Source organism: Gorilla gorilla, chromosome X (genome assembly GCF_029281585.2).
Source record: "Gorilla gorilla gorilla isolate KB3781 chromosome X, NHGRI_mGorGor1-v2.1_pri, whole genome shotgun sequence".
Taxonomy (NCBI): domain Eukaryota; kingdom Metazoa; phylum Chordata; class Mammalia; order Primates; family Hominidae; genus Gorilla; species Gorilla gorilla.
The window spans coordinates 84,285,474-84,311,033 of NC_073247.2; the positions used below are offsets into that span (position 1 = coordinate 84,285,474).

Sequence of the window (25,560 nt, forward strand, 5' to 3'; positions counted from 1 at the left end):
AGTGGTGCAAACTCAAACTCCTGGGCTCAAGTGATCCTCCCACCTCAGCCTCCTGAGTAGCTAGGACAACAGGCATGCACCACCATGCCCAGCTAATTTTCTAATTCTTTGTAGAGATGGAGTCTCACTATGTTGCCCAGGCTGTCAAACATTTTTTCATTATCATGTCCCACCTCTACTGAAAGAGCCTTTTTAGATACCTTTTCCTAATTGACACCCCCATAACATTTTAATACTGCAGATATACTGTACATCTGTTTACGTACTGTGGTACATTGGAGGACTGTAAACCATCATAAAATATAAGTTTTTTTCACTTCCTTCTACCAAGAATAAATTTTTGTTCCCTTGGGGCCAATATCACTTCTGTTGCAGATGCATGCACTACAGTATCAGACATTGCTATTCAAACTGGTCTTCCTGAGATTCACCCTTGGTTTCTATGATGTCTTTTCTGATTCTCTTTCTTTTTGACCATTCCTTTTCAGGATTCCTTTGGAGGCTTTTCTTCTTCCACCCCCTTTTAAACACTGGAGTCCCATAAGTCTCAGTATTTGTTTGTTCCCCCCCACCTTATTATTCCACATATGCTTCCTAGGTGATTTTATTGATTTCCTTAGTTTTAATACAATCTATAATGCTGTTGACTTTCAAATTTCTGTCTTCAGTGAAGGTGATTCTCCTGAGCTCCAGTCTCTTGCTGTTTCAAGTATGGTCCACAGACTGGCAGCATATATTACCTGGGAGCTTGTTATAAATGCAGATTCCTAGGTTCCATCTCAGACCTACTGAATTAGAATCCGCATTTAAACAAGAATCCCAGAGGTTTCATATACACATCAAATGCAGAGAAGTCCTGGGCTGGGCCCTATTATCAGCTCTCTAATAGACATCTTCAATTAGATGTTCCATAAGCACATGAATCTTCACCCCATAGGCTTCTTAGTTAATGGCAACATAATTTAATCATCTATACAAGAAATCTAGACCACCCCTTCCTTATCATTTATATCTAATTGGTCTTCTTTACTATCGTATCTACTAAATGGCTCTTGAATTTATTCTCTCCTCTATGCTCATCACCACTGCTTTCATCTCTTCTTGGAAATATTATCAAAATAATGTCCTCACGGATTTCTCCATGGACAGTCACTGTCCCTCTGGTTTAACTGCCAACTATTGCTAGAGTCATATTCCTAAAATGCATGTCTGACAACGTTACTTCTTCCTGGCTAAAAATTCTTTCAGTGACTTCTCACTGTCTAAAGCTGAAGTTCTTAATCTAGGACCCATACATGGGCTTCAGGAAATCCTTATACTTTCTGAAACTACAAGGAGAAATTTGTGTATGTAGATTTTCTAGGGGATGTATATACATTCTTTAGGTCGGTGGTTCTAAACCTTTTTTGGTCGTGGAAAATTCAGCGGGGTCCACAACCAAAGAAGGTTAAGAACCACTGACCTAAAGGATCAAGTCCAAGCTGTTTAGCTTGGCATTCAAGGACTCTTTATACCTCTCCAAACTTATCTCTGGCCATTTATCTATAGGAACCTATGGTTCCAGCTTTAATGACAAACTTGGAAGTCCCCCCCACCCCACCAACTTTCACACCTCTAAGCATCTGCACATGCTGTTCCTGGAATAATCCTGAGGTTACACACATAACTAGTAAGTGGTGGAGCCTGAATTTACATCCAGGTCTTACTTTAATGTTCACAGTCATTCTACTCTACAGTGGCTTGACATTTCACACTGTGACCTAGTACATACACACACACACACAAACACATACACACATGCACACACACACACACACACACACACCCCAGAACAAGTTTCACGAAACCCACCTTGATATGAAAGAAAGCTCATTGTAGCCCACTAAATTGATATAATGTCCATCAACAAGTTGCAGTCCCTGGTTTGAAAAACACTGCACTAGACCTTTGCTGAAATAGGCAGATCTTATTACTGAGAATTTATTTTCTTAGCCCCAGCAGTACCCAGGCTTTGAGGTTTTCTAAGGATACAAAAGCTGTCGTAACCCTACCCCTTCCACTATTACTCTAAAATGCTGGTCCCCCTTTTAAATAAATTCACTAATGGCCTTTTGTGCAGTACCAACTGCCCTCAAGTGTTTGCTAATGAACTGACCACTTATATCAGTCCCAGCTCAAAGAACCCACTCCTTTAAATACCAGAATCTAACCCCATCCATCTGTTCAGTCATTTTGTCTCTCATGGATAGTCAGGTATATCAGTTAGCAATTCAGTGCAAATCTGTCAGAAAGTAAAATTACAAATCTTATAAAAAGATGCTGGAAATCTTGAAGTCAGCACATACACACACACACACACAAAACTGATGAGGATCTGGTAGAACAGTCCACAATTGAAGAGGAGAAAAATAAATATGAATAATGATTTTAAAAGCGGTTCAAAACAGAATGATTTGAATACCAAGTGATTAAGGAAAAGCCTTTGGGAACACTAATGAAGTCCTTGAATATTTTGGCAAAATCAGCCCTCTTAATCATGCTACAAATATCTCACAGGAAGTGAAACACACCATCTTGAAGTATCATGCAATTTTGTTTGAAAAATTAGGCACAAAACAAAAGCCATGAATCTTTTATATATTTTTTGTTTTAAGAATTAGTGCATTGTTATATCTAGCACTCAATTTTATTAAATGAGACAAAATATGTATATTTTAATAGCTTTTAGTTATTCAAGCTAGCATCCTAATCAAACCCTACCCCTTCCACTATTACTCTAAAGTTTTGGTCCCCCTTTTAAATAAATTCACTAATGGCCTTTTGTGCAGTACCAACTGCCTTCAAGTAATAAGAACCTCCTGTATACCTCTTTGTTTCCTCAGTGCCAGGCATACAGAAGGAGTTTAACAGATGTTCGTTAATTGATTGATTGTGAAAGCCTCCCCTGCCTCCAGTCTCAGTTCCCTCCAATCCAACCAGTACATTTTCAGTCCTCCCTAAAATTCTTTAGTAAATTCCCATCAAGCACAGAAAAAAGTCCAATTCCTCAGCATAGCTTATAAAACCTTTATAATCTGACCTTGTCCTATTTGCCCTCAGACTCTGGCCACATTTCACTACTTGTGGTTCTACAAATGTTCTGTATTTTCTTGGTGCCAGAATTTCATTATTTCCTCTGCTTGGAATTTTCTATCCCCACCAATGGGAAAGCAAATTCCTATTCCTTCTTCTGTACACCACACTACCTTGTATGTAATGTTAACACTCTGACCACACTGCATTATAACTACTTCCTGCCTTGTTTCCAGCAGTTTTTATTATAAAAAGTTTTATTTATAAAAGTAATACAATCACGTTAGAGAAAATATAGGAAACAGAAAAGATGTGAGTATATTATATAAGTGTGTACATATAAAAATATAGGGCTGGATGCTGTGGCTCACGCCTGTAATCCTAGCACTCTGGGAAGCTCAGGTGGGAGGATCACCTGAGGCCAGGAGTTCGAGACCAGCCTAGGCAACATAAGGAGACCCCATCTCTACAAAAAAATAAAAATAAATTTAGCCAGGTGGCCCGGGCACAGTGGCTCACGCCTGTAATCCCAGCACCTTGGGAGGCCGAGGCAGGCAGGTCACCTGAGGTCAGGAGTTCGAGACCAGCCTGGCCAACATGGCAAAACCCCATCTCTACTAAAAGTAAAAAAATTAGCCAGGCGTGGTGGCATGTGCCTGTAGTCCCAGCCACTCGGGAGGCTGAGGCGGCAGAAGAATCACTTGAACCCAGGAAGTGGAGGTTGCAGTGAGCTGAGATCGCACCATTACACTCCAGCCTGGGCAACAAGAATGAAACTCCGTTTCAAAAAAAAAAAAAAAAAATGTAGCTAGGTGTGGTGGTGTGTGGCTGTGGTCCCAGCTACTTGGCTGAGGTGAGAGGATCACTTGAGCCCAGAAGGCTGCGGCTGCAGTAAACCATGATTGCACAACTGCACTCCAGCCTAGGTGACAGAGTGAAACTCTTGTCTCAGAAAAAAAAAAAAAAATATATATATATATATATATATATATGGCTTTGTGTGTGTATATACATACATACACATATATGTATATATGTGTATATATATATGTATCACATACCCAATATCACCATCCTCAGAAAGCCACTGTTAACATTGTGTTTTATTTCCCTCTAAGATATTTTCATATGCATATATTCTTTACAGGACTCTAATCTAAGTGAATATATGAGGTTTAGCCAACTGCCCTTTAAAAACAAAATCAACATTATAAGATAAGCATTTTTTCTATTTATGCAGTTGTCCTAGCCACCCTATTTATTTATTTATTTATTTTGAGACGGCATCTCCCTCTGTCGCCCAGGCTGGAGTGCAGTGGCATGATCTAGGCTCACTGCAGCCTCCTCCTCCCAGGTTCAAGTGATTCTCCTGCCTCAACTTCCTGGGTAGCTGGGATTACAGGCTCATGCCACCATGCCCAGCTAATGTTTTGTATTTTTAGTAGAGACGGGGTTTCACCATATTGGCCAGGACAGTCTCGATCTCTTGACCTTGTGATCCTCCTGCCTCGGTCTCCCAAAGTGCTGGGATTACAGGTGTGAGCCACTGCGCCTGGCCAATAGCCACCATTTTTAATGGTTTTATAATATCCCTTCAAGTGGATATGTTGCGGTATACTACCTAACCCACTGTTGTTGAATATTTGGATCTCCCTCCTGCCCCTTTTTTGGCTACTATAAGTAACAGAGAAAGTACCATCTTCACAAACACATCTTTACCATATTTTGGGTCGGTTTACTTCCTTAGACTAGATTACCAAGAGTAATAGATGTTATCAAAGATCTTCCTTTGTTTGGCTCATATTGGTAGGAGGGAAAAATATATATACAGTCCCTTGATATCTGTGGGGGATTGGTTCCAGGACCCCTGCAGATACCAAAATCCATGCACACTCAAATCCCACAGTTGGCCCCATGGAACCCGCAGATGATAAAAGTCAGCCCTCTGTATATGTGGGTTTTGCATTTGGTAAATACTGTATTTTGTATCTGTATTTGGTTGCAGATGCAGAACCTGCTGATACGGAGGGCTGACTGTATTTATAGAAAAAAATCTGCATATAAATTAATCCCCACAGTTCAAACCTGTGTTGTTCAAGGGCTAACTGCTAATATTTCAATTCCTCTATTTATTAGTGATACTAAATATTTTTTCATGCTTGTTTAATGTTTCCTCTTTTGTGAATTGTCTATTTGTGTTTTTTGTTCATTTATCTGAGTATTAGTGTTTAAAAAAATCAATTAGAACAGTTAGAGATTTTAACCCTTTGTTACATTTGCTGTAATTTTGGGGATTCTCTTTTTATCTTGGTAAAATTTTAGCTACAAAATAATATCATTACAGAAATTTTGAAAACTAGAGAAAAATATGTTTAAAAAATCATCAATAATTCTGCCTACTAATATGGTGGCTAGGAGGCAGGACTAGCTTACAGCTCCTGCTCGGATGGACAGAGCAGCATGTGGAGACTCACATCATGAACTTTTGCTCCTAAAACTACCCCAGGAACATACCAGGGAAGCCAAGAAAATCCACAGACCCTTTGAAGGAACTGGATCACTGCTGCAGGCTCCCTGAGATGCCAAACAACTGTAAGTTGGCTTGCTTTCTCAACAGGGAGGCTCATGGTCTGGGGCAAGTTCTCAGCCCTGGTCACTGGCTGCCTGGAAATAGACTCAGTGCTGTTGGGAGCGGGGAGGGCGGGGAGCGAGGCACAGTGGGAGTGAGACTGGCCTCTAGGACTGCAGGCTGCGTGGGAGAGGGGTGAAGCCTGTGACTGCCGGCTTTCCCTCACTTTCCTGGAGACCTGTATGACTCAGCAGAGGCAGCCATAATCCCCCTGGGAATGTAACTCTACTGGACTGGGAACCACACCCCCGTCCCCCACAGCAGGCCCCACCCAAGGAAACTCTGAGCTCAGACACACACCTACCCCTGCCTCCACCTGGTGGTCTTTCTCTACCTGCCCCAATAGACAAAGACAAAGGTCATAATCTCTTGGGAGTTCTATGGCCCTGCCCGCTGCCTGAGAAACCTGAATACTTAAACAGGTGTCCCCAGGGCAAGTTTGCATCCTCCCTATAGGACCACAGCTGATGCGTTCTTGAAGGCGCCACCTCCTGGCTGGAGGCCAACCAACACAAAACCGGTGCACTTAAGAAAAACACAACTAAGGACCCTCCACTTCACTCTCCTGCTACCTCCACTGGAGCAGCTGCAAGACCTGAAGACAGATCACATCACAGCACTCTTTGCAGACACTCCCCAGTACCAGGCCAGAGCTGGGTAGCTCTGCTGGGTGGCTAGACTCAGAAGAGCAAAAACAATCGCTACAGTTCAGCTCTCAGGGAGCCCCATTCCCAGGGGAAGGAGGAGAACAACACATCAAAGGAGCACCCCGTGGGACAAAAGAGTCTGAACAGCAGCCCTTGAATCCCAGATCTTCCCTCAGATACAGTCTACCCAAATGAGAAGGAACCAGAAACAGAATTCTGGTAATATGACAAAACAAGGTTATTTAACATCCCCAAAAGATCATACCAGCTCACCAGCAATGGATCCAAACCAAGACAAAAATCCCTGAATTGCCAGAAAAAGAATTCAGAAGGTCGATTATTAAGCTAATCAAGGAGCCACCAGAGAAAGGTGAAGTCCAACTTAAAGAAATCAAAAACATGATAAAGGATATGAAAGGAAAATTATTCGGTGAAATGGAGAGCATAAATAAAAAACAATCACAACTTCTGGAAATTAAGGACACACTTAGAGAAATGCAAAATGCACTGGAAAGTCTCAGCAATAGAATTGAACAAACAGAAGAAAGAACTTCAGAGCTCAAAGACAAGGCTTTTGAATTAACCCAATCTGTCAAACACAAAGAGAAAAGAATTTTAACAAATGAACAAAGCCTCCAAGAAGTTTGGGACTATGTTAAATGTCCAAACCTAAGAATAATTTGTGTTTCCAATGAAGAAGATAAATCTAAAAGTTTGGAAAACATATTTGAAGGGATAATTAAGGAAAACTTCCCTAGCCTTGCTAGAGAGCTCGACATCCAAATACAAGAAGCTCAAAGAATACCTGGGAAATTCAGTGCAAAATGATCACCTAGGCACATAGTCATCAGTTACCTAAAGTCAAGACAACGGAAAGAATCTTAAGAGCTGTGAGGCAAAAGCATCAGGTAACCTATAAAGGAAAACCTATCAGATTAACAGATTTCTCAGCAGAAACCTTACAAGCCGGAAGGGATTGGGGTCCTATTTTTAGCCTCCTTAAACAAAATGATTATCAACCAAGAATTTTGTATCCACTGGAAACTAAGCTTCATAAATGAAGGAAAGATATGGTCTTTTCCAGACAAAAAAATGCTGAGAGAATTTGCCACTACAAAGCCAGCACTACAAGAATTGCTAAAAATAAGCACTAAATCTTGAAACAAATCCTCAAAATAAACTGAAATAGAAGCTCCTTAAAGCATAAATCTCACAGGACCTATATAACAACAATACAATTTATAAAAAGCAAGATATTCAGGCAACAACTAGCATGGTGAATAGAATAGTACCTCAATCTCAATACTAACATTGAACGTAGCCTAAATGCTCCACTTAAAAGATACAGAATGGCAGAATGGATAAGAATTCACCAACCGAGTTTCTGCTATCTTCAGGAGACTCACCTAACACATAAGGACTTACATAAACTGAAGGTAAAGGGGCAGAAAAAGATATTCCATGCAAATGGACACCAAAAGCAAGCAGGAGTAGCTATTCTTATATCAGACAAAACAAACTTTAAAGCAACAGCAGTTAGAAAAGACAAAGAGGGACATTATATAATGATAAAAGGACTAGTCCAACAGGAAAATATCACAATTCTAAATATATAGGCACCTAACACTGGAGCTCCCAAATTTATAAAACAATTACTATTAGACCTAAGAAATGAGATAGACAGCAACACAATTATAGTGAAGGACTGTAATACTCCACTGACAGCACTAGACAGGTCATCCAGACAGAAAGTCAACAAAGAAACGATGGACTTAAACTATACTCTTGAACAAATGGACTTAACAGAGATTTATAGAACATTCTACCCAGGCTGGGCGCAGTGGCTCACGCCTGTAATCCCAGCGCTTTGGGAGGCCGAGAAGGGTGGATCACGAGGTCAGGAGATCGAGACCATCCTGGCTAACATGGTAAAACCCCGTCTCTACTAAAAATACAAAAAATTAGCCTGGCGTGGTGGTGGGAGCCTGTAGGGAGGCTGAGGGAGGAGAATGGCGTGAACCCGAGAGGCGGAGCTTGCAGTGAGCTGAGACTGCGCCACTGCACTCCAGCCTGGGCGACAGAGGGAGACTCCACCTCAAACAAACAAACAAAAAACATTCTACCCAACAACTGCAGAATATACATTCTATTCATCAGCACATGGAACATTCTCCAAGACAGACCATATGATAGGCCACAAAACAAGTCTCACTTAAGAAAATCTTTAACAAGCCTTGATTTTAAAAATCAAAATTATATCAAGTACTGTCTCAGATCACAGTGGAATAAAACTGGAAATAAACTCCAAAAGGAACCCTCAAAACCATGCAAATGCATGGCAATTAAATAACCTGCTTCTGAATGAACATTGGGTCAACAATGAAATCAAGACAAAAATTAAAAAATTCTTTGAACAGAACGATAATAGTGCCACAACCTATCAAAACCTCTAGGATACAGCAAAAGCAGTGCTAAGGGGAAATGCCCCTTAGCAAATGCATTGAATACCTACATTAAAAAGTCTGAAAGAGCACAAATAGACAATCTAAGGGCACACCTCATGAAACTGGAGAAACAAGAACAATCCAAGCCCAAACCCAGCAGAAGAAAAGAAATAACCAAGATCAGAGCAGAACTAAATGAAACTGAAACAAACAAACAAAAAAATACAAAAGGTAAATGAAACAAAACGCTGGTTCTTTTAAAATAAATAAAATTGATAGACAATTAGCAAGATGAACCAAGGAAAGAAGAGAGAAGATCCAAATAAGCTCAAGTAGAAATGAAATGGGAGATATTACAACTGATACCACAGAAATACCAAAGATTATTCAAGGCTACTAAGAACACTTAAGTGCACAAACTAGAAAACCTAGAGGAGATGGATAAATTCCTGGAAATATACAACCCTCCTACATTAAACCAGGAACATAAAGCATCTCTGAACAGAGCAGTAACAAGCAGCGAGATTGAAATGGTAACAACAACAACAAAAGATGCCAACAAAAAAGTGCCCAGGACCAGACGAATTCACAGTTGAACTCTATCAGACATTCAAAGAAGAATTGATACCAATCCTATTGACACTATTCCAAAAGTTAGAGGAAGAGGGAATCCTCCCTAAATCATTCTATGAAGCCAATATCACCCTAATAGCAAAACTAGAGAAGGACATAACAAAAAAAGAAAACTACAGACCAAAATCCCTGATGAAGATGCAAAAATCTTCAACAAGATAATAGTGAACCAAATCCAACAGGATATCAAAAGATAATTCACCATGATCAACTGGGTTCGATATTAGAGATGCAGGGATAGTTTAACATACACAAGTCAATAAGTGTGATATACCACATAAACAGAATTAAAAACAAAAATCGCATGATCATCTCAGTAGATGCAGAAAAAGCATTTGACAAAATTCAGCATCGCTTTATGATTAAAACCCCGAGCAAAATTGGCATAGGAGGGACGTACCTTAAGGTAATAAAAGGTAATAATCTACAACAAACCCACGGCCAACATTATACTGAACGGGGAAAAGTTGAAAACATTCCCCCCAAGAACTGGAAGAAGAAAAGGATGCCCACTTTCACCACTTCTATTCAACATAGTACTGGAAGTCCTAGTCAGAGCAATCAGACAAGAGAAACAAATAAAGAGCACCCAAATCGGTAAAGAGGAAGTCAAACTGTTGCTCTTTGTTGATGATATGATCATATACCTAGAAAACCCTGAAGACTCATCCAAATAGCTCCTAGAACTGGTAAATGAATTCAGCAAAGTTTTAGGATACAAAATTAATGTACATAAATCAATAGCTGTGCTATGCACCACAGCAACAAAGCTGATAATCAAATCAAGAACTCAACCCCTTTCACAATAGCTGCAGAAAAAATAAAATACTTAAGAATATACCTAGCCTCTCCCCCTCCCCCTCCCCCTCCCCCCTCCCCACAGTCTCCCTCTCCCTCTCCCTCTCTCTCCACAGTCTCCCTCTGATGCCGAGCCGAAGCTGGACTGCACTGCCACCATCTCGGCTCACTGCAACCTCCCTGCCTGATTCTCCTGCCTCAGCCTGCCGAGTGCCTGCGATTGCAGGCGCGCCGCCACGCCTGACTGGTTTTCATGTTTTTTTGGTGGAGACGGGGTTTCGCTGTGTTGGCCAGGCTGGTCTCCAGCTCCTAACCGCGAGTGATCTGCCAGCCTCGGCCTCCCGAGGTGCCGGGATTGCAGAGGGAGTCTCACTCACTGAGTGCTCAATGTTGCCCAGGCTGGAGTGCAGTGGCGTGATCTCGGCTCACTACAACCTCCACCTCCCAGCCACCCGCCTTGGCCTCCCAAAGTGCCGAGATTGCAGCCTCTGCCCGGCCGCCACCCCGTCTGGGAAGTGAGGAGCTTCTCTGCCTGGCCGCCCATCATCTGGGATGTGAGGAGCCCCTCTACCCGGCCGCCCAGTCTGGGAAGTGAGGAGCGCCTCTTCCCGGCCGCCATCCCATCTAGGAAGTGAGGAGCGTCTCTGCCCAGCCGCCCATCGTCTGAGATGTGGGGAGCGCCTCTGCCCCGCCACCCCGTCTGGGATGTGAGGAGCGCCTCTGCCCAGCCAGGACCCCGTCTGGGAGGTGAGGAGCATCTCTGCCCGGCCGCCCCATCTGAGAAGTGAAGAGCCCCTCCGCCCAGCAGCCGCCCCGTCTGTGAAGTGAGGAGCCCCTCCGCCCGGCAGCCACCCAGTCTGGGAAGTGAGAAGCGTCTCCGCCCGGCAGCCGCCCCATCCGGGAGGTGGGGGGCAGCCCCCGCCCGGCCAGCCACCCCGTCCGGGAGGGAGGTGGAGGGCAGCCCCCACCCCGCCAGCCACCCCGTCCAGGAGGGAGGTGGGGGGCAGCCCCTACCCGGCTGCCACCCCATCTGGGAGGTGGGGGGCGCCTCTGCCCGGCCGCCCCGTCTGGGAAGTGAGGAGCCCCTCTGCCCGGCAGCCACCCCGTCTGGGAGGTGTACCCAACAGCTCATTGAGAACGGGCCATGATGACGATGGCGGTTTTGTCGAATAGAAAAGGGGGAAATGTGGGGAAAAGATAGAGAAATCAGATTGTTGCTGTGTCTGTGTAGAGGGAAGTAGACGTAGGAGACTCCATTTTGTTCTGTACTAAGAAAAATTCTTCTGCCTTGGGATGCTGTTAATCTATGACCTTACCCCCAACCCAGTGCTCTCTGAAACATGTGCTGTGTCCACTCAGGGTTAAATGGATTAAGGGCGGTGCAAGATGTGCTTTGTTAAACAGATGCTTGAAGGCAGCATGCTCGTTAAGAGTCATCACCACTCCCTAATCTCAAGTACCCAGGGACACAAACACTGCGGAAGGCCGCAGGGTCCTCTGCCTAGGAAAACCAGAGGCCCTTGTTCACTTGTTTATCTGCTGACCTTCCCTCCACTATTGTCCTATGACCCTGCCAAATCCCCCTCTGTGAGAAACACCCAAGAATGATCAATAAATACTAAAAAAAAAAAAAAAAAAAAAGAAATGGTAACAATGGACACCTTTACCTTGTTTCCAATCTTAGTGGGAAAGTATTCAGTTTTTCGCCACTATGAATGATGTTATCTATAGGTTCTTTGTAGATGGCCCTCATCAATTTGAGGAAGTTCTCTTCTATTCCTAGTTTGCTGACTATATTTATCGTGGCCCGAAGGTGAACTTTTTCAAATGCCTTTTCTGTATCTATTGGGACAACCATATGGTTTGTTTTTTAATACACTTATGTGGTGAATTGCATTTATTGATTTTTGAATGTTACAGTATACTTACATTCCTGGTATAAATTCTACTTTTTCATGATGTATTATCTTTTTAAAATATGATTAAAATATGATTGTAGTTTACTAATAAAAAAAAAGAATATACCTAATCAAGGACATGAAAGACTTTTACAAGGAAAACTACAAAACACTGCTGAAAGAAATCAGAGACAACACAAACAAATGAAAACACATTACATGCTCATGGATGGGTAGAATCAATATTGTGAAAATGACCATACTGCCGAAAGCAATCTACAAATTCAGTGCAATTCCCATCAAAATACCACCATCATTCTTCACAGAAATAGAAAAGACAATCCTAAAATTCATATGGAACCAAAAGCTAAGCCAAAACTAAGACTAAGCAAAAAGAACAAATCTGGAGGCATCACATTACCCAACTACAAACTATAAGGCCATAGTCACCAAAACAGCATGATACTGGTATAAAAATAGCACATAGACCAATGGAACAGAATAGAGAAGCTGGAAATAAAGCCAAATGCTTACAGTAACTCATCTTTGACAAAGCAAACAAAAACGTAAAGTGGGGAAAGGACACCCTATTCAACAAATGGTGCTGGGATAATTGGCAAGCCACATGTAGAAGAATGTAACTGGATCCCCATCTCTCACCTTATCAAAAAATCAACTCGAGATGGATCAAAGACTTAAATCTAAGACCTGAAATTATAAAAATTCTAGAAGATAACATTGGAAAAACCCTTCTAGACATTGGCTTAGGCAAAGAATTCATGACCAAAGACCCAAAAACAAATACAACAAAAATAAAGATAAATAGATGAAACATAATTAAGCTAAAATGCTTCTGCACAGCAAAAGAAATAATCAGCAGAGTTAACAAACAACCCACAGAGTGGGAGAAAATCTTCACAATCTATACATCTGACAGAGGACCAATATCCAGAATTACAAAGAACTCAAACAAATCAGCATGAAAAAAGCAAATAATCCCACTAAAAAGTGAGCTAAGGACATGAATAGACAATTCTCAAAAGAAGATATACAAATGGCCAACAAACATATGAAAAAATGCTAACATCACTAGTGATCAGGAAAATGCAAATCAAAACCACAATGTGATACTACCTCACTCCTGCAAGAATGGCCATAATCAAAAAATAAAAAAATAATAGATGTTGTTATGGATGTGGTGAAAAGGGAACACTTTTACACTGCTGGTGGGAATGTAAACTAGTACAATCACTATGGAAAACAGTGTGGAGACTCCTTAAAGAACTAAAAGTAGATCTACCATTTGATTTAGCAATCCCACTACTAGGTATCCACCCAGAAAAAAAGAAGTCATTATACGAAAAAGATACTTGCACACGCATGTTTATAGCAGCACAATTTGCAAATGCAAAAATATGGAACCAGCCCAAATGCCCATCAATCAACAAGTGGATAAAGAAAATGTTTTATATATACACCATGGACTACTACTCAGCCATAAAAAGGAATGAGATAATGGCATTCACAGCAACATGGATGGAATTGGAGACTATTATTCTAAGTGAAGTAACTCAGGAATGGAAAACCAAACGTCGTATGTTCTCATTCATGTGGAAGATGAGCTATAAGGACACAAAGGCATAAGAACAACACATTAGACTTTGGGGACTCGGGGGAAAGGATGAGGGGTGATAAGGGATAAAAGACTACACAATGGGTACAGTGTACACTGCTCGGGTGATGGGTGCACCAAAAGCTCAGAAATCACTACTAAATAACTTACTCATGTAACCAAACGCCACCTGTTCTCCAAAAGCCTATTGAAATAAAAAATATATATATAAAGTTGTAAAAAGAAAATTAAATTAAAAAATAAAAAATAATATTTGGGAGAAAAAATAATTCTGCCACTATATCATTGTTATTCTAAGATAACCACTGTTATCATTCCCACCAGTCTTTTTTTCTTCATATATGTTTTACAAAGCTGTGATTACAATGTGCATACATTTTTAAGACCTGTTTTTTTTCTTTTTTTTTTTTCTGAGACACAGTCTCACCCTGTCACCCAGGCTGGTGTGCAGTGGCACGATTTTGGCTCTCCGCAACCTCTGCCTCCTGGGTTCAAGCGATTCTCCTGCCTCAGCCTCCCGAGTAGCTGGGATTACAGGTGCCCGCCACCACACCCGGCTAATTTTTGTATTTTTAGTAGAGACAAGGTTTCACCATGTTGGCCAGGCTGGTCTTGAACTCCTGACCTCAGGTGATCCACCTGCCTCGGCCTCCCAAAGTGCTTGGATTACAGGCATGAGCCACTGCGCCCAGCCAAGACCTGCTTTTTTATTGACACACATAAAGTATTTATCTGAAGTTCCCTATAATTCTTATAATCATTATTTAAAATAATAGCATAAGGCTGGGCATGGTGGCACACAACTGTAATCCCAGCACTTTGGGAGGGCAAAGTGGGCTGATTGCTTGAGCCCAGGAGTTAGAGACCAGCCTGGACAACATGGCAAGACCCCATCTCTACAAAAAAAGCCAGGTGTGGTGGTATGTGCCTGTAGTCCCAGCTACTCAGGAGCTGATGTGGGAGGATTGCTTGACCTTTGGGGAGCAGAGGTTGCAGTGAGCTGAGACCATGCAACTGCACTCCAGCCTGGGCGACAGAGCAAGACCCTGTCTCATAAGTAAATAATAAATAAATAAATAAAAACAAAAAGCTTTTGCACAGAAGAAAAACAGTAAAACAATAGGATAATATTCTAAGGAGTAGATTCACCATTCCTTTATTGCTAGGCATTCATGTTATTTTAGTTTTTAAAATTTTATAAATAACACTGATAAATACCTTCATGAAAATAGTTTGTTTCCCATATTAAAAAAAAAAAAATTAGGCCACATTCCCAGAAGTAAGATTACCCGATCAAAGGGCATTAATACACATTGGCTACCAAATTGCTTTCTTCCAAACCACACTCACTAGGAAACTGAGTACCATCTTTTTCAATTCTGTTAAATTTAGGCTTAAAAAGTGGTGGCTCCTGCCTGTAATCCCAGCACCTTGGGAGGCCAAGGCGGGCAGATCATGAGGTCAGGAGTTCGAGACCAGCCTGACCAACACGGTGAAACCCCGTCTCTACTAAAAATAAAAAAATTAGCCGGGCATGGTGGCACGCGCCTGTAATCCCAGCTACTCAAGAGGCTGAGGCAGGAGAATCGCTTGAACCCGGGAGGCAGAGGATGCAGTGAGCCAAGATCACACCATTGCACTCCAGCCTGGACGACAGAGCTGAGATTCTGTCTCAAAAAAAAGAGGCTTACCTAATGGTTTTAATTTACATTTCTTTGATTAGTAGTGATGAACATTTTCCGATGTTTTCCAGTTGTCCTTAAACTCCTTTGTAAATTGTCTATTCGTGTTCTTTGTGCAGATTTCTTCTTATACATTATATTGTAGGAGTGGGTTAGATAATACAAGCCTATTACACTTTGTCATATTTATGATACATAGGCTTTTTCAGTCTGTGTTTAGATTTTGAAAATAGCCAAAAAACCTTTTAAAAGTTATTTTGGTTTTAAAATTTTGTACAGTCAGGTTTGATCTTTTCCTTTGTGATTTTAAAAAATTACTTTCTAAGCTTAGAAAATTCTTCCCCGTTAGAAGCTTGATAAATATCCATTCACTCTAGTGTTTAAAATTTGCTTTTTTAAATATTTAACTTTTCAATCTAGCTGTCACTCATTTTAGTTTATTACAGTAGATGAGGGTATAATGGTACAAGCTGTCACAATACCATTCATTTACTCAACAGACCTTTCAACTCCCATTCACTTGCAATGCATCCTTTGTAATAGATTAAATTCTATATAATTGGTCTCTTTGTTGGGGTGGGGGTGTACTATAACCTATCTAATTTTTGTACCAGTGTTTTCATTATTGTAGTTTTGGATGCTTAATATCTAATAGTATTAGTCCTTCGTTACTCTTCTTTTGTAGAATATTCTTTGAGAATCATCCTTTTTTAGCTTTCAGATGCAATTATTTGCTGTCTTACTCCTAAGATATAAATTTCTTACAGGTAGAATTGGTTTATTTCCTTAGAATAGATTGCCAAGAATATTGTTACTGGGCCAACTGGTATGAACATTTTTTCCCATTCTTAACATTTCCAAAGTTTTCAAAAGGGGTTGTACTAATTTCACTGTAATCCTTCCACCACCTGGATATTTTGAAATAAAGCATCTTTTTCAAACTTGGTAGGGGAAACAATATATCTTGCTTCAATTTCTATATCTCTGCTTACTGGTGATGATAAACATATATTTGACATATAGTAGGTGCTTAATCAATGCTTGTTCAATGAATAAATGGCATGTATGAATCTGTACATATATTTGTAGATGGGAAGTTTAAGCAAATATTGTGATTATAATAGGTAAATGTTGGCTAGATGTAAGTTTGTGGCCTAAATGCCTGTAGTCCATCTACAGAGAGGTTCTAGTTATGCCAAGAACACCCTGGAATTCAGACCTAAACTGGGGCAATCTCTAGAGACTCTCTGTAATTTATATTTATCACAGGCATGTCCGTTTCCATGCAGGATCAGCTGAAAGATGTCTACAACAGTTAAGGCGATATATGTGGGTATCCCCATGTCTGTGGGCAGCCCAGAAGCAGTCGTGATTGGGTCAAGACAGAGTGTACTTCCTTTGGCAGCAAAACAGTAATAAGAAGCAGAGTACTCCACTGGAAAATGACCCAGGCCCTAGTAGGCCTTCTGCAGTTAATTTAATTGCATAATAAACTGGATGTCATTCATAGAAGCAAGCCTTTTCTATGAAGCCACACTACTTTTCTTCTCAACTTGCTAAGCCCAAGAGGACCTAGAAGTCTTTCGTTCAGAGAAGCTTAGCTCTCTCCTTTCACTCTGCACCTGGGAGGGGAGAGGGTCATTTTTTTTCTCCTAGCAGTCATTGTCTTTATTTTGAACTTAAAAAAAAGGCAGGTGGTGTGCAGTGGCTGTCATGTGTAATGCCAGCACTTTGGGAGGCCAAGGTGGGAGGATCACTTGAGGCCAGGAATTTGAGACCAGCCTGGGCAACATAGCAAGACCTCATCTCTACAAAAAATACAAAAATTATCCAAGCATGGTGGCATGTGCCTGTAGTCCTAGCTACCTAGAAGGCTGAGGTGGGCAGATCCCTTGAACCCAGGAGTTCGAGACTGCAGTGAGCTAGGATTGCACCACTGCACTCCAGCCTTGGTGACAGAGAGAGACTCTGTCTCGAAAAAAACAAAACAAGAAAGAAAGAAAGAAAGAGGCTAGGTGTGGTGGCACATGCCTGTAATGCCAGCACCTTGGGAGGCTGAGGATGGAGGATCCCTTGAGCCCAGGAGTTCAAGATCAGCCTGGGCAACATAGGGAGACATTGTCTTTATTAAAAAACAAAAAAACAAAAAACAAACAAACAAAGCAAGAAAGAAGCAAGCAGGCAAGCAAGCAAAAGCTAACAAAAGGCAGCTTGTCTCTGTTTTTAAAACCATGTAAGACTCATTACTAAAACATTGGTTTCCTTTGCTCTGTTGCCTAACTAGTAAATTCTAGCAGTAAACTTTTTCAAGGACTTCCTTGGCCACAAAATCTGTCAATTTGATGGAAAAAATTCTGTTATTATCTTAACCTGCATATGCTGAAGTTGTGCTGTGTTTTATTCTGAAAAACAAAGTGTTGTTTTCTCTTGACCCAAGAGCACCTAAGGTCACGGTTGATTGCATGAACAATTTATTCGTGAGTGATGCATTGGCAGTTACTACCACAGTGGCTTCATTTCTCTCAGACAGAGGATCGATAAATTCAGAGTTTAAAAAATCCTTCTTCTTCAATGTGGATTAAGTACTACAGAAATATCAAACAAAGTCCCAAATGCTGAAGGAGGGCCCAGCAATCCTTCTCAGACAGACTACTGCAGTTTGACATGTTAACATAAAACTCTAGAAGGTGGCCAGGCGCGGTGGCTCACCCCTGTAATCCCAGCACTTTGGGAGGCCGAGGCAGGCAGATCACCTGAGGTCAGGAGTTTAAGACCAGCCTGGCCAACGTGGTGAAACCCTGTCTCTACAAAAATACAAAAATTAGCTGGGCATGATGGCGGGTGCCTGTAATTCCAGCTACTCAGGAGGCTGAGGCAGGAGAATCACTTGAACTGGGAAGGCGGAGGTTGCAGTAAGCTGAGATCGCGCCACTGCACTCCAGCCTGAGCGACAGGGCGAGACTCTGTCTCAAAAACAAACAAACAAATAAACAAACAAACACTCCAAAGGACTTCTCCTCTAACTCCAAGAAGCACCTAGGAAGAGCCTTTTCACAAGCCCTTTGTCTTTGAGAGACATCTACCTCTGGGTTGCTACTTTCGTTAGAGAAGCATGAGCCCTCTTCTTGATTCTTCAGCCTTTTGTTTTAAACCTATTAGCGTCAATTTTCCACCTTTTCAAAAATCTGTTTGCCACTTCTTTTAAGAACTAGCTCTAAAATTCACTTCTGCCAAGACTTCCATGATTAATTTCTTTCTACTGATAAGTCTCTTCAGCTCATACATATATTCCATTGGTACCATAACTAATGTTGTTCTCTATTCTAATTTTGTTAATGTTTCTAGACTGTAAGTCCCTCGAAGACAGGGGAATTTCTAGAAAGCCGAAAAGGAATTTAGAGACTGTCTAGTTGTATCCTTTGTTCATTTTATTGATGAAGAAACTGAGGCCTAGGGAGGGTAATCAGTCCAAGTCAGTTAGCCAAGTTAGAAAAACTAGGTGTAGAGCCCAGGTGTCCTGACTTTGAGCAGTGTGCTTTCCACTATATTAGGTAATCTTTTTTCTATTTCACTTGGATTTCTTCAGAATGCCTTGTAAAGTGCCACATACACACACGTCTCTCTGTAAATGTCAATACAATAAGCATAAGAGTTTACATAACTGAGAAACTGACTCAACGAAAGAGTCAGAAAACAGAAAGGTCATTTTCTTACTTCTTTGCATGATGCCACCCTCCAGACCAGTTAATTGCTACTTTGCACATTCCGTCAATCAGGCATTGGGCAGCTGTGATCGTAGCCCCTCCTACAGCTGCTGCATAGTCAAATATCCCTTCAGTGGCTGGGCAGTCATAACCTTAGGGCAAAAATCAGAAGAGCTGGTTAAAAGGTGAACTGGAAAAAGAGGAGGAATAGGTTGAGGCGTGACAACAACCTAACCTACTAAAAAGCCACTGTGCTAATATCAGCTCCAACTGAGACAGAAACAACTCCAATGTTGGGGATATAATATTTTAAAAGGTTAGAGCTAGAAAGGATAAACCCTCCTGATGAACTAGTCACAGGCTACAGATAGAGAAACCAAGCCTGAGAGGTGATGTGTCTTGTCAGTGGTCACACAGAGCCAGGCTTGGGACCCAGCTCTGTTGACCCCCCAGTTCAATGTTCCTCTGCTAAACCATGCTGTTTTTCTAGACTATCCTGCAGGTCACTTACAGTTTTAAAAAATGCAGCTGTTTAATGAGGGGTGAGGTACAAAAACTTAGCCAGAACATAAATCTGTACTCCAGTTAAAATATAAGGTCACAGGACAGCTAAATCAGCATATATACAGCCAGACCAGATCTGAGCACTGCCAGTAGGGCATAAGCAACTGAAAGGTTTTCTTTCATCTAACCCTTCATGTGGCTTTGCTCAACTCATATGGTTTGCTTGTTTAGTGAGTTATATGTGGCTAAACCAAAAGATTAAGATTGACAGTTAACACATGATTTCTTAATGAAAAAATATTAAAAAAATCATACAAGTTAAAAAAAAAATTAGTCTGTCCATCTCCCATCACTGCCTGGTAATGACTTTACCTAGCCCATATTCTATGGAGTCCGGATGATCATCATCGCCCTCTTGGCTGACCTTCTGGAGATGCTGCAGATAAGCATCAGTGTGGAAGGTGGCCATCTCCTCCATGGAGGCCACTTTAGGCTTAACTATCCTAATAATAACAGAGAGAACAAAGAGAGGTCAGTGAGTCAGACCCAGTGTATGCCAGAAGCTAGAACCAGAAGCCAGCAGTCTGAGAAGAAAATACGTCTCAACTTCTGGTTCCAATAGGCTGGAGTAATAAACACATTCTGTTCTTCCACTGCACTGTGCGGTCTTCACTGCCTCACATCTACAGTAGTGACTCTATTAATAAGGGGCAAGAAGATAGATTTTCCCTTGAGTTTGTAGGTAAGTAAACAAAAGTAATTATATTCAAGTTAAACAAATAATCAGGTATCAGACAGACTTTACCCTGTGAGTTACAACTTTCATGACAAACTAGTAGGCAGGGATATTTTCATTTGAACCAGTTGCGAATGGGGCTATCTAATCCTTTCAGCTATATCTTTATTTTAATAGGCAGCTACGTTATCATGCATTTTGAATTTGGAGTCAGATTTGGAGTCAGAGAATTGGGTTCCTGTCCTAACTCTGTACTTACTAGCTCTATAACCTCAGGTAAGTTGACTGTTCTGTAGTTCAGTTTTCTTATTTGTAAAATGGGGAACTTTATGGGACTTATGTGAAGATAAAAGGATAACACATACAAAAATGCTTGGTGGATAACTATCATTCTATTAACAGATAAAAAATGGGCAACCCAAAATGTAATGTTTCTAGACTTGGACCCTCCTATCTGCCTCTGAGAGCGAGGCGAGAAGGGGCAAAATGGTTGGAACTGGACTTCACTCAGAACCTCTCAACCTACTCCTCACGAAAAATGACAAACAGAAGCGAGAGAGGGAATAAAGGGAGCTAACCCAATAAGAGGCCTTACCACATCTAACCTCTAGCTGCCTATTCCCCATTTCCTCTTCTTGACCCCACAGCTGCCACTACTGTTCTCTAGCCCTTGCCACTTAAAGGGTGGTCCATAGACCAGGAGCATCAGCATTCCCTGGGTGCTTGTTAGAAATGCAGAACTTCAGACTTGCCTCAGACCTGAGTCAGAATTTGTATTTTAACATGATGATTTTTAAACAAGATGACACATTTTAAGGTGATTCATATACACATTCAAGTTGAAGGAGCCCTGACCTGGGCCACAGGGAGGCAGCAGTGGTTTTAAATGTCTGCTGAATGGGAACACAGCCATGAGTTTATGATGAATTAATACGACTATACAGGCTACTACTATCACCAAGGTAGCTGGAAGAAATCCTGTGGTTTGGCCTCAAAAGTGAAATACATAGCCAAGACCCAAGATTCTTGCTTCTTCTTAAAGAAGACAAATCTATACCACCAGAGGTGAAAAATCTACCCATTAAAATAAAAATTTTGTAATATCTTGGACCATATTTCCCAGTCCTAAAAGCTCCCTCTTCTAGTACTCTTCCATTTATTTTGGTAAATGTTAAAAAACACTTACTGAAAACCTCCCTATTTAACAGTAAGCAAACTGGACAGTTTTGCTTTGCTTTGATATCTTGTTTGTCATAAAATAATTTTTTGAAATGTTAAATAACTTTAATGGAAGGCATATAGTTACTATGTTAACCAAACCATAAGGGTTAAAAAATGGCTTAAAATGGGTGTGGTGACACGTGCCTGTAGTCCCAGCTACTCGGGAGGCTGAGGCAGGAGAATCGCTTGAACCTGGGAGGCGGAGGTTGCAGTGAGCCGAGATCGCGCCACTGCACTCCAGCCTGCGCGACAGAGCAAGACTCCATCAAAAAAAAGGCTTAAAAATTCCCTTTAAAAGGTACAAAATGATTTTGTTAATAATAAGGATAAAATCTGAAAGCCTATTATTACACTACCTTCTGGGAGATAAATGAAGCATAGCACACTAGCTGGTATGGGCACTCACCTATTTGGCCAGAAATTGTCATAAGTAATCCTATATGTGGCAGGGTTATATTTGCTCTTATAACGGCATCAAATACAGAAATGGCAATAAACAGCAAGTTCATGTTTTTGGAAGAAACAGCTCTCTCTTGAGTTCTGGCGCAGTCTTAGCAGTTTTCTTTGGTCTTTTTTGTTTGTTTTTTGAGACGGAGTCTCGCTCTGTCACCCAGGCTGGAGTGCAGTGACGCAATCTCGGCTCACTGCAAGCTCCGCCTCTTGGGTTCACACCATTCTCCTGCCTCAGCCTCCCGAGTAGCTGGGACTACAGGCGCCTGCCACCACGCCCGGCTAATTTTTTGTATTTTTAGTAGAGACAGGGTTTCACCGTGTTAGCCAGGATGGTCTTGATCTCCTGACCTCATGATCCGCCTGCCTCAGCCTCCCAAAGTACTAGGATTACAGGCGTGAGCCACCACGCCCGGCCTTCTTTGGTCTTGATCTGTCTCCAGCCTCACCCATTAAAGTTTGGTGCTGGTGGTGGGTTGTCTAAAAGTCTTAGGTTGAACTCACACCCTCAAATCTGGCTTAGAATGAAACGAAATCAAAAGAAAAATGGAACACCTCCTAGCTGAACACCTTTTTGTATGAGACAGGTTTTAATACCCAAATGTACTCAAAATCTCCACAATGCACTGCACCTACCCCTGGGATACTTAACCAAGCAATCGAGCTGTATTTCTAATGAACCTTAACTGCTTCCTGCACTTTCCACTCCCCCGTCCCAAGTTTTCTTTTCTTTTTTCTTTCTTTCTTTCTTTGTTTCTCTTTCTTTCTTTCTTTCTTTCTTTCTTTCTTTTTCTTTCTTTCCTTCCTTCCTTCCTTCCTTCTTCCTTTCCTTTCCTTTCCTTTCTTTCCTTCCTTCCTTTCTTTCTTTCTTTTTTTTTTGAGACAGAGTTTCACTCTTGTTGCCCAGCCTGCAATGCAATGGTGCAATCTCGGCTCACTGCAACCTTCACCTCCGGGGTTCAAGCGATTCTCCTGCCTCAGCCTCCCGAGTAGCTGGGATTACAGGCGCCCGCTACCACGCCCGGCTAATTTTTTTGTATTTTTAGTAGAGACGGGGTTTTGCCATGTTGAGCAGGCTGGTCTCAAATTACTGACCTCAGGCGATCCACCCACCTAGGCCTCCCAAAGTGCTGGGATTACAGGCGTGAGCCATGCTCTCGGCCCCCCAAGTTTACTTAATTCTTCAAGAGCTTTCTTGGGATTACAGGCAGATTACAAACACTGTGAATACTTTCACAGAAAGCTAAAATAATTTTTTCAAAAGACCATTCTTTTCCTTGCCCCACTGTGAAGCAGGATATTAAGGCTACGAACACCTAGCTTCAGGGCTATGTTCAAGAAAGACGACTTACCTCATTTGCTTATGCAGTGCATATGCTTCAATCAAAGAATGTACCATACTGGCCTAAAAACATCAGCGTAAAAAAAAAAAGAAAAGCAGAAATAGTCTCTTAAAAATTTAATTCAGCAAAATCCCCGTCAATCTCACCATCCTGAACAAAGGAACGGATTAACTTTGTTTCAACTGGCTTCCCTTCTGTTAACAGTTACAATACACTTTAGACAATACAGATACAAAGTATCAAAATCACTAAGGTGAAAGCTACCGGGCCTTAGGCAGGTGATGGAACACCTTCCCCCTGCAGCTTGTTTTCCCACGACTTCAGCGGTCCCCTATGAGTGGAAACTGCGTCCTCTCCCCTCCTCCGTACCCCCTCCCCCACTCCTACCTGTCCATTGGACGTCCCGAAGAGACATGCTGCGCTCTCAGAAACGATATGAGAACACTTCCTTCTGATACAGCTTTAGGTATCTGATACAGCGACTCGAAATTTCTGAAGATTTCCCCCAGCCCAGTGTCCTCTCCGCTTCCTAACGCTCTTTCGTCCACCGCCCCCACCCCCACCCCCACCCCCACCCCCACCCCAAAAGCCCATGGTCTTTCATCCCGACTTCCCTTACCCGTTTGGGGATCTTGGCCAGGGAGTCACACATACTGACATACTCGGGACTATAGATATAAACCGGGACCAGCGACTGCCCACTGTCCGCCGGTTCCTCCGGCTCCTCCATCTTCCACTTAAAACCGTTCCGCAGCCACCTTCCAGATCTGGCTTTTTTCGGACTCGGCCAGGGTTCCAGTTCCTGCTCCTCTGATCGGCCGCAGCGGTGCTCCCTGGTCAACATTCCCTCCTATTCTTGAGATCGCCGGAGACACTATCACCGCTCCCCATCCTATTGAAGGAATGGATGGGACTTCCCAGACCAGACTCCCCTCATTTAGTGACCACAGTTCAAGGAAAAGGGTTTGGCAGATGTAAAAGTCCAAATAGCTGTCAATTAGGATCGATTATCTTTATGGCACAAATAAGTAGGGTCAAAACTAACCATCCTTGTTGCCCTACGGGGCCATTTGAGATGAAGTCAGACCAGTTTCACAGCATGCTGGGAGATGTAGTTTCCGGAGGTTTGAGCAACGGAAGAGCCGGGGCTAAACACTAAAATAACCGCGATTTTTAGTTTCAGCGCTAAGACCAAAAAAAAAAAAAAAGTAGCCTCAACTCTTTATGAATTGTTTCAATCTGTAAACACATCCATTTCATCCATTTAACCATGTAAACACAGATAGAATGCGCCCACCTAGAGCCCCCACCATCCAGCTACATCAGCTGCCTATCCTAAGGATAGGCTTTTTTTTTTTTTTTTTTTTTTTTTTTTTTTTTTTTTTTGGTGGGGGCGCTATTTAATGGCACAAATGGTTTGAAAAGTTTACACAGTAAATTCTGTGATGCAATTTTATAGTTCATTTCTTTTCTTCATTAACTATCCATGTCCACATGAGAGTTAACAATCTCAATAATTTACTCTGGCAAATCTGATAGTACTTTCCCAAGAGACTGGCTGGTGCAGTGGAAATTGCTTGGTAGATTCCGATCAAGCAATGATGTCAAATGTAACTCCTTGAACATTCATGTGGTAGGAAGGTTGCAAGCAGTGGTGTTTGGAAACTGCAGCTCTTCTCCTCCTACCTCCTCTTGTTTCTGCAGCTAAACATAGATTAGGGAAATATTTTAGGTTTGGTGTGAGGGTCCAGTTTAAGACTATCTGAGGCGGTTTTAGAATTACCATCAGCATTTGGAGGTTCCTGGAGGCCCCTGTGATCTGATACAAGCTGGCCAGTGCTCAGGCTCTTAATTCTCATGGCAACCTAAACTGACTGACTAACACCACTGGGACAACCTAATATCCTTACTATATTTAAAGTCTGGCTTGCTTTTTAGACTTTAAACATTTATTGAAGATTGTGACATGCACATTGGACATATTATCTCATTTCATCCTTGCAACAGTCCTATAAAGGAGGTTGCAATACACCCATTTTACAGATGCAGTTTAGAGAAACAACCATTCAAAATCACATACTTAACAAACAGATAAGTAGGAATTCAAAATTAGGTCAGCCTGACACTGAAGCCTTTGAACATTCCCTTTATTATATAAACTTGATT

At 41.7% G+C, this 25,560-nt stretch overlaps 1 protein-coding gene across 6 annotated transcripts in view; it reads right to left on the bottom strand.

Annotated features, from left to right (window-relative positions):
* Positions 1–24,477, bottom strand: part of HDAC8 (histone deacetylase 8) — a 241,477-nt gene extending 217,000 nt beyond the window's left edge. For 3 of the 6 annotated variants that reach the window (XM_031005906.3, XM_031005905.3, XM_019019559.4), the window contains exons 1-4: positions 24,014–24,477; positions 23,404–23,456; positions 20,017–20,147; positions 19,151–19,292 (exon numbers count right to left, since the gene is read on the bottom strand). In XM_031005906.3, coding sequence (XP_030861766.2) covers positions 19,151–19,292; positions 20,017–20,147; positions 23,404–23,456; positions 24,014–24,238 — 551 coding nt within the window. In that variant the 5' untranslated portion in view covers positions 24,239–24,477. Of the gene's footprint in view, positions 1–18,843; positions 19,059–19,150; positions 19,293–20,016; positions 20,148–23,403; positions 23,457–24,013 lie in introns of those variants that run through there. The other 3 variants (XM_004064390.4, XR_004068538.3, XM_031005904.3) reach the window with 3 other exon arrangements.
* Positions 24,478–25,560: the final 1,083 nt, after the last annotated feature.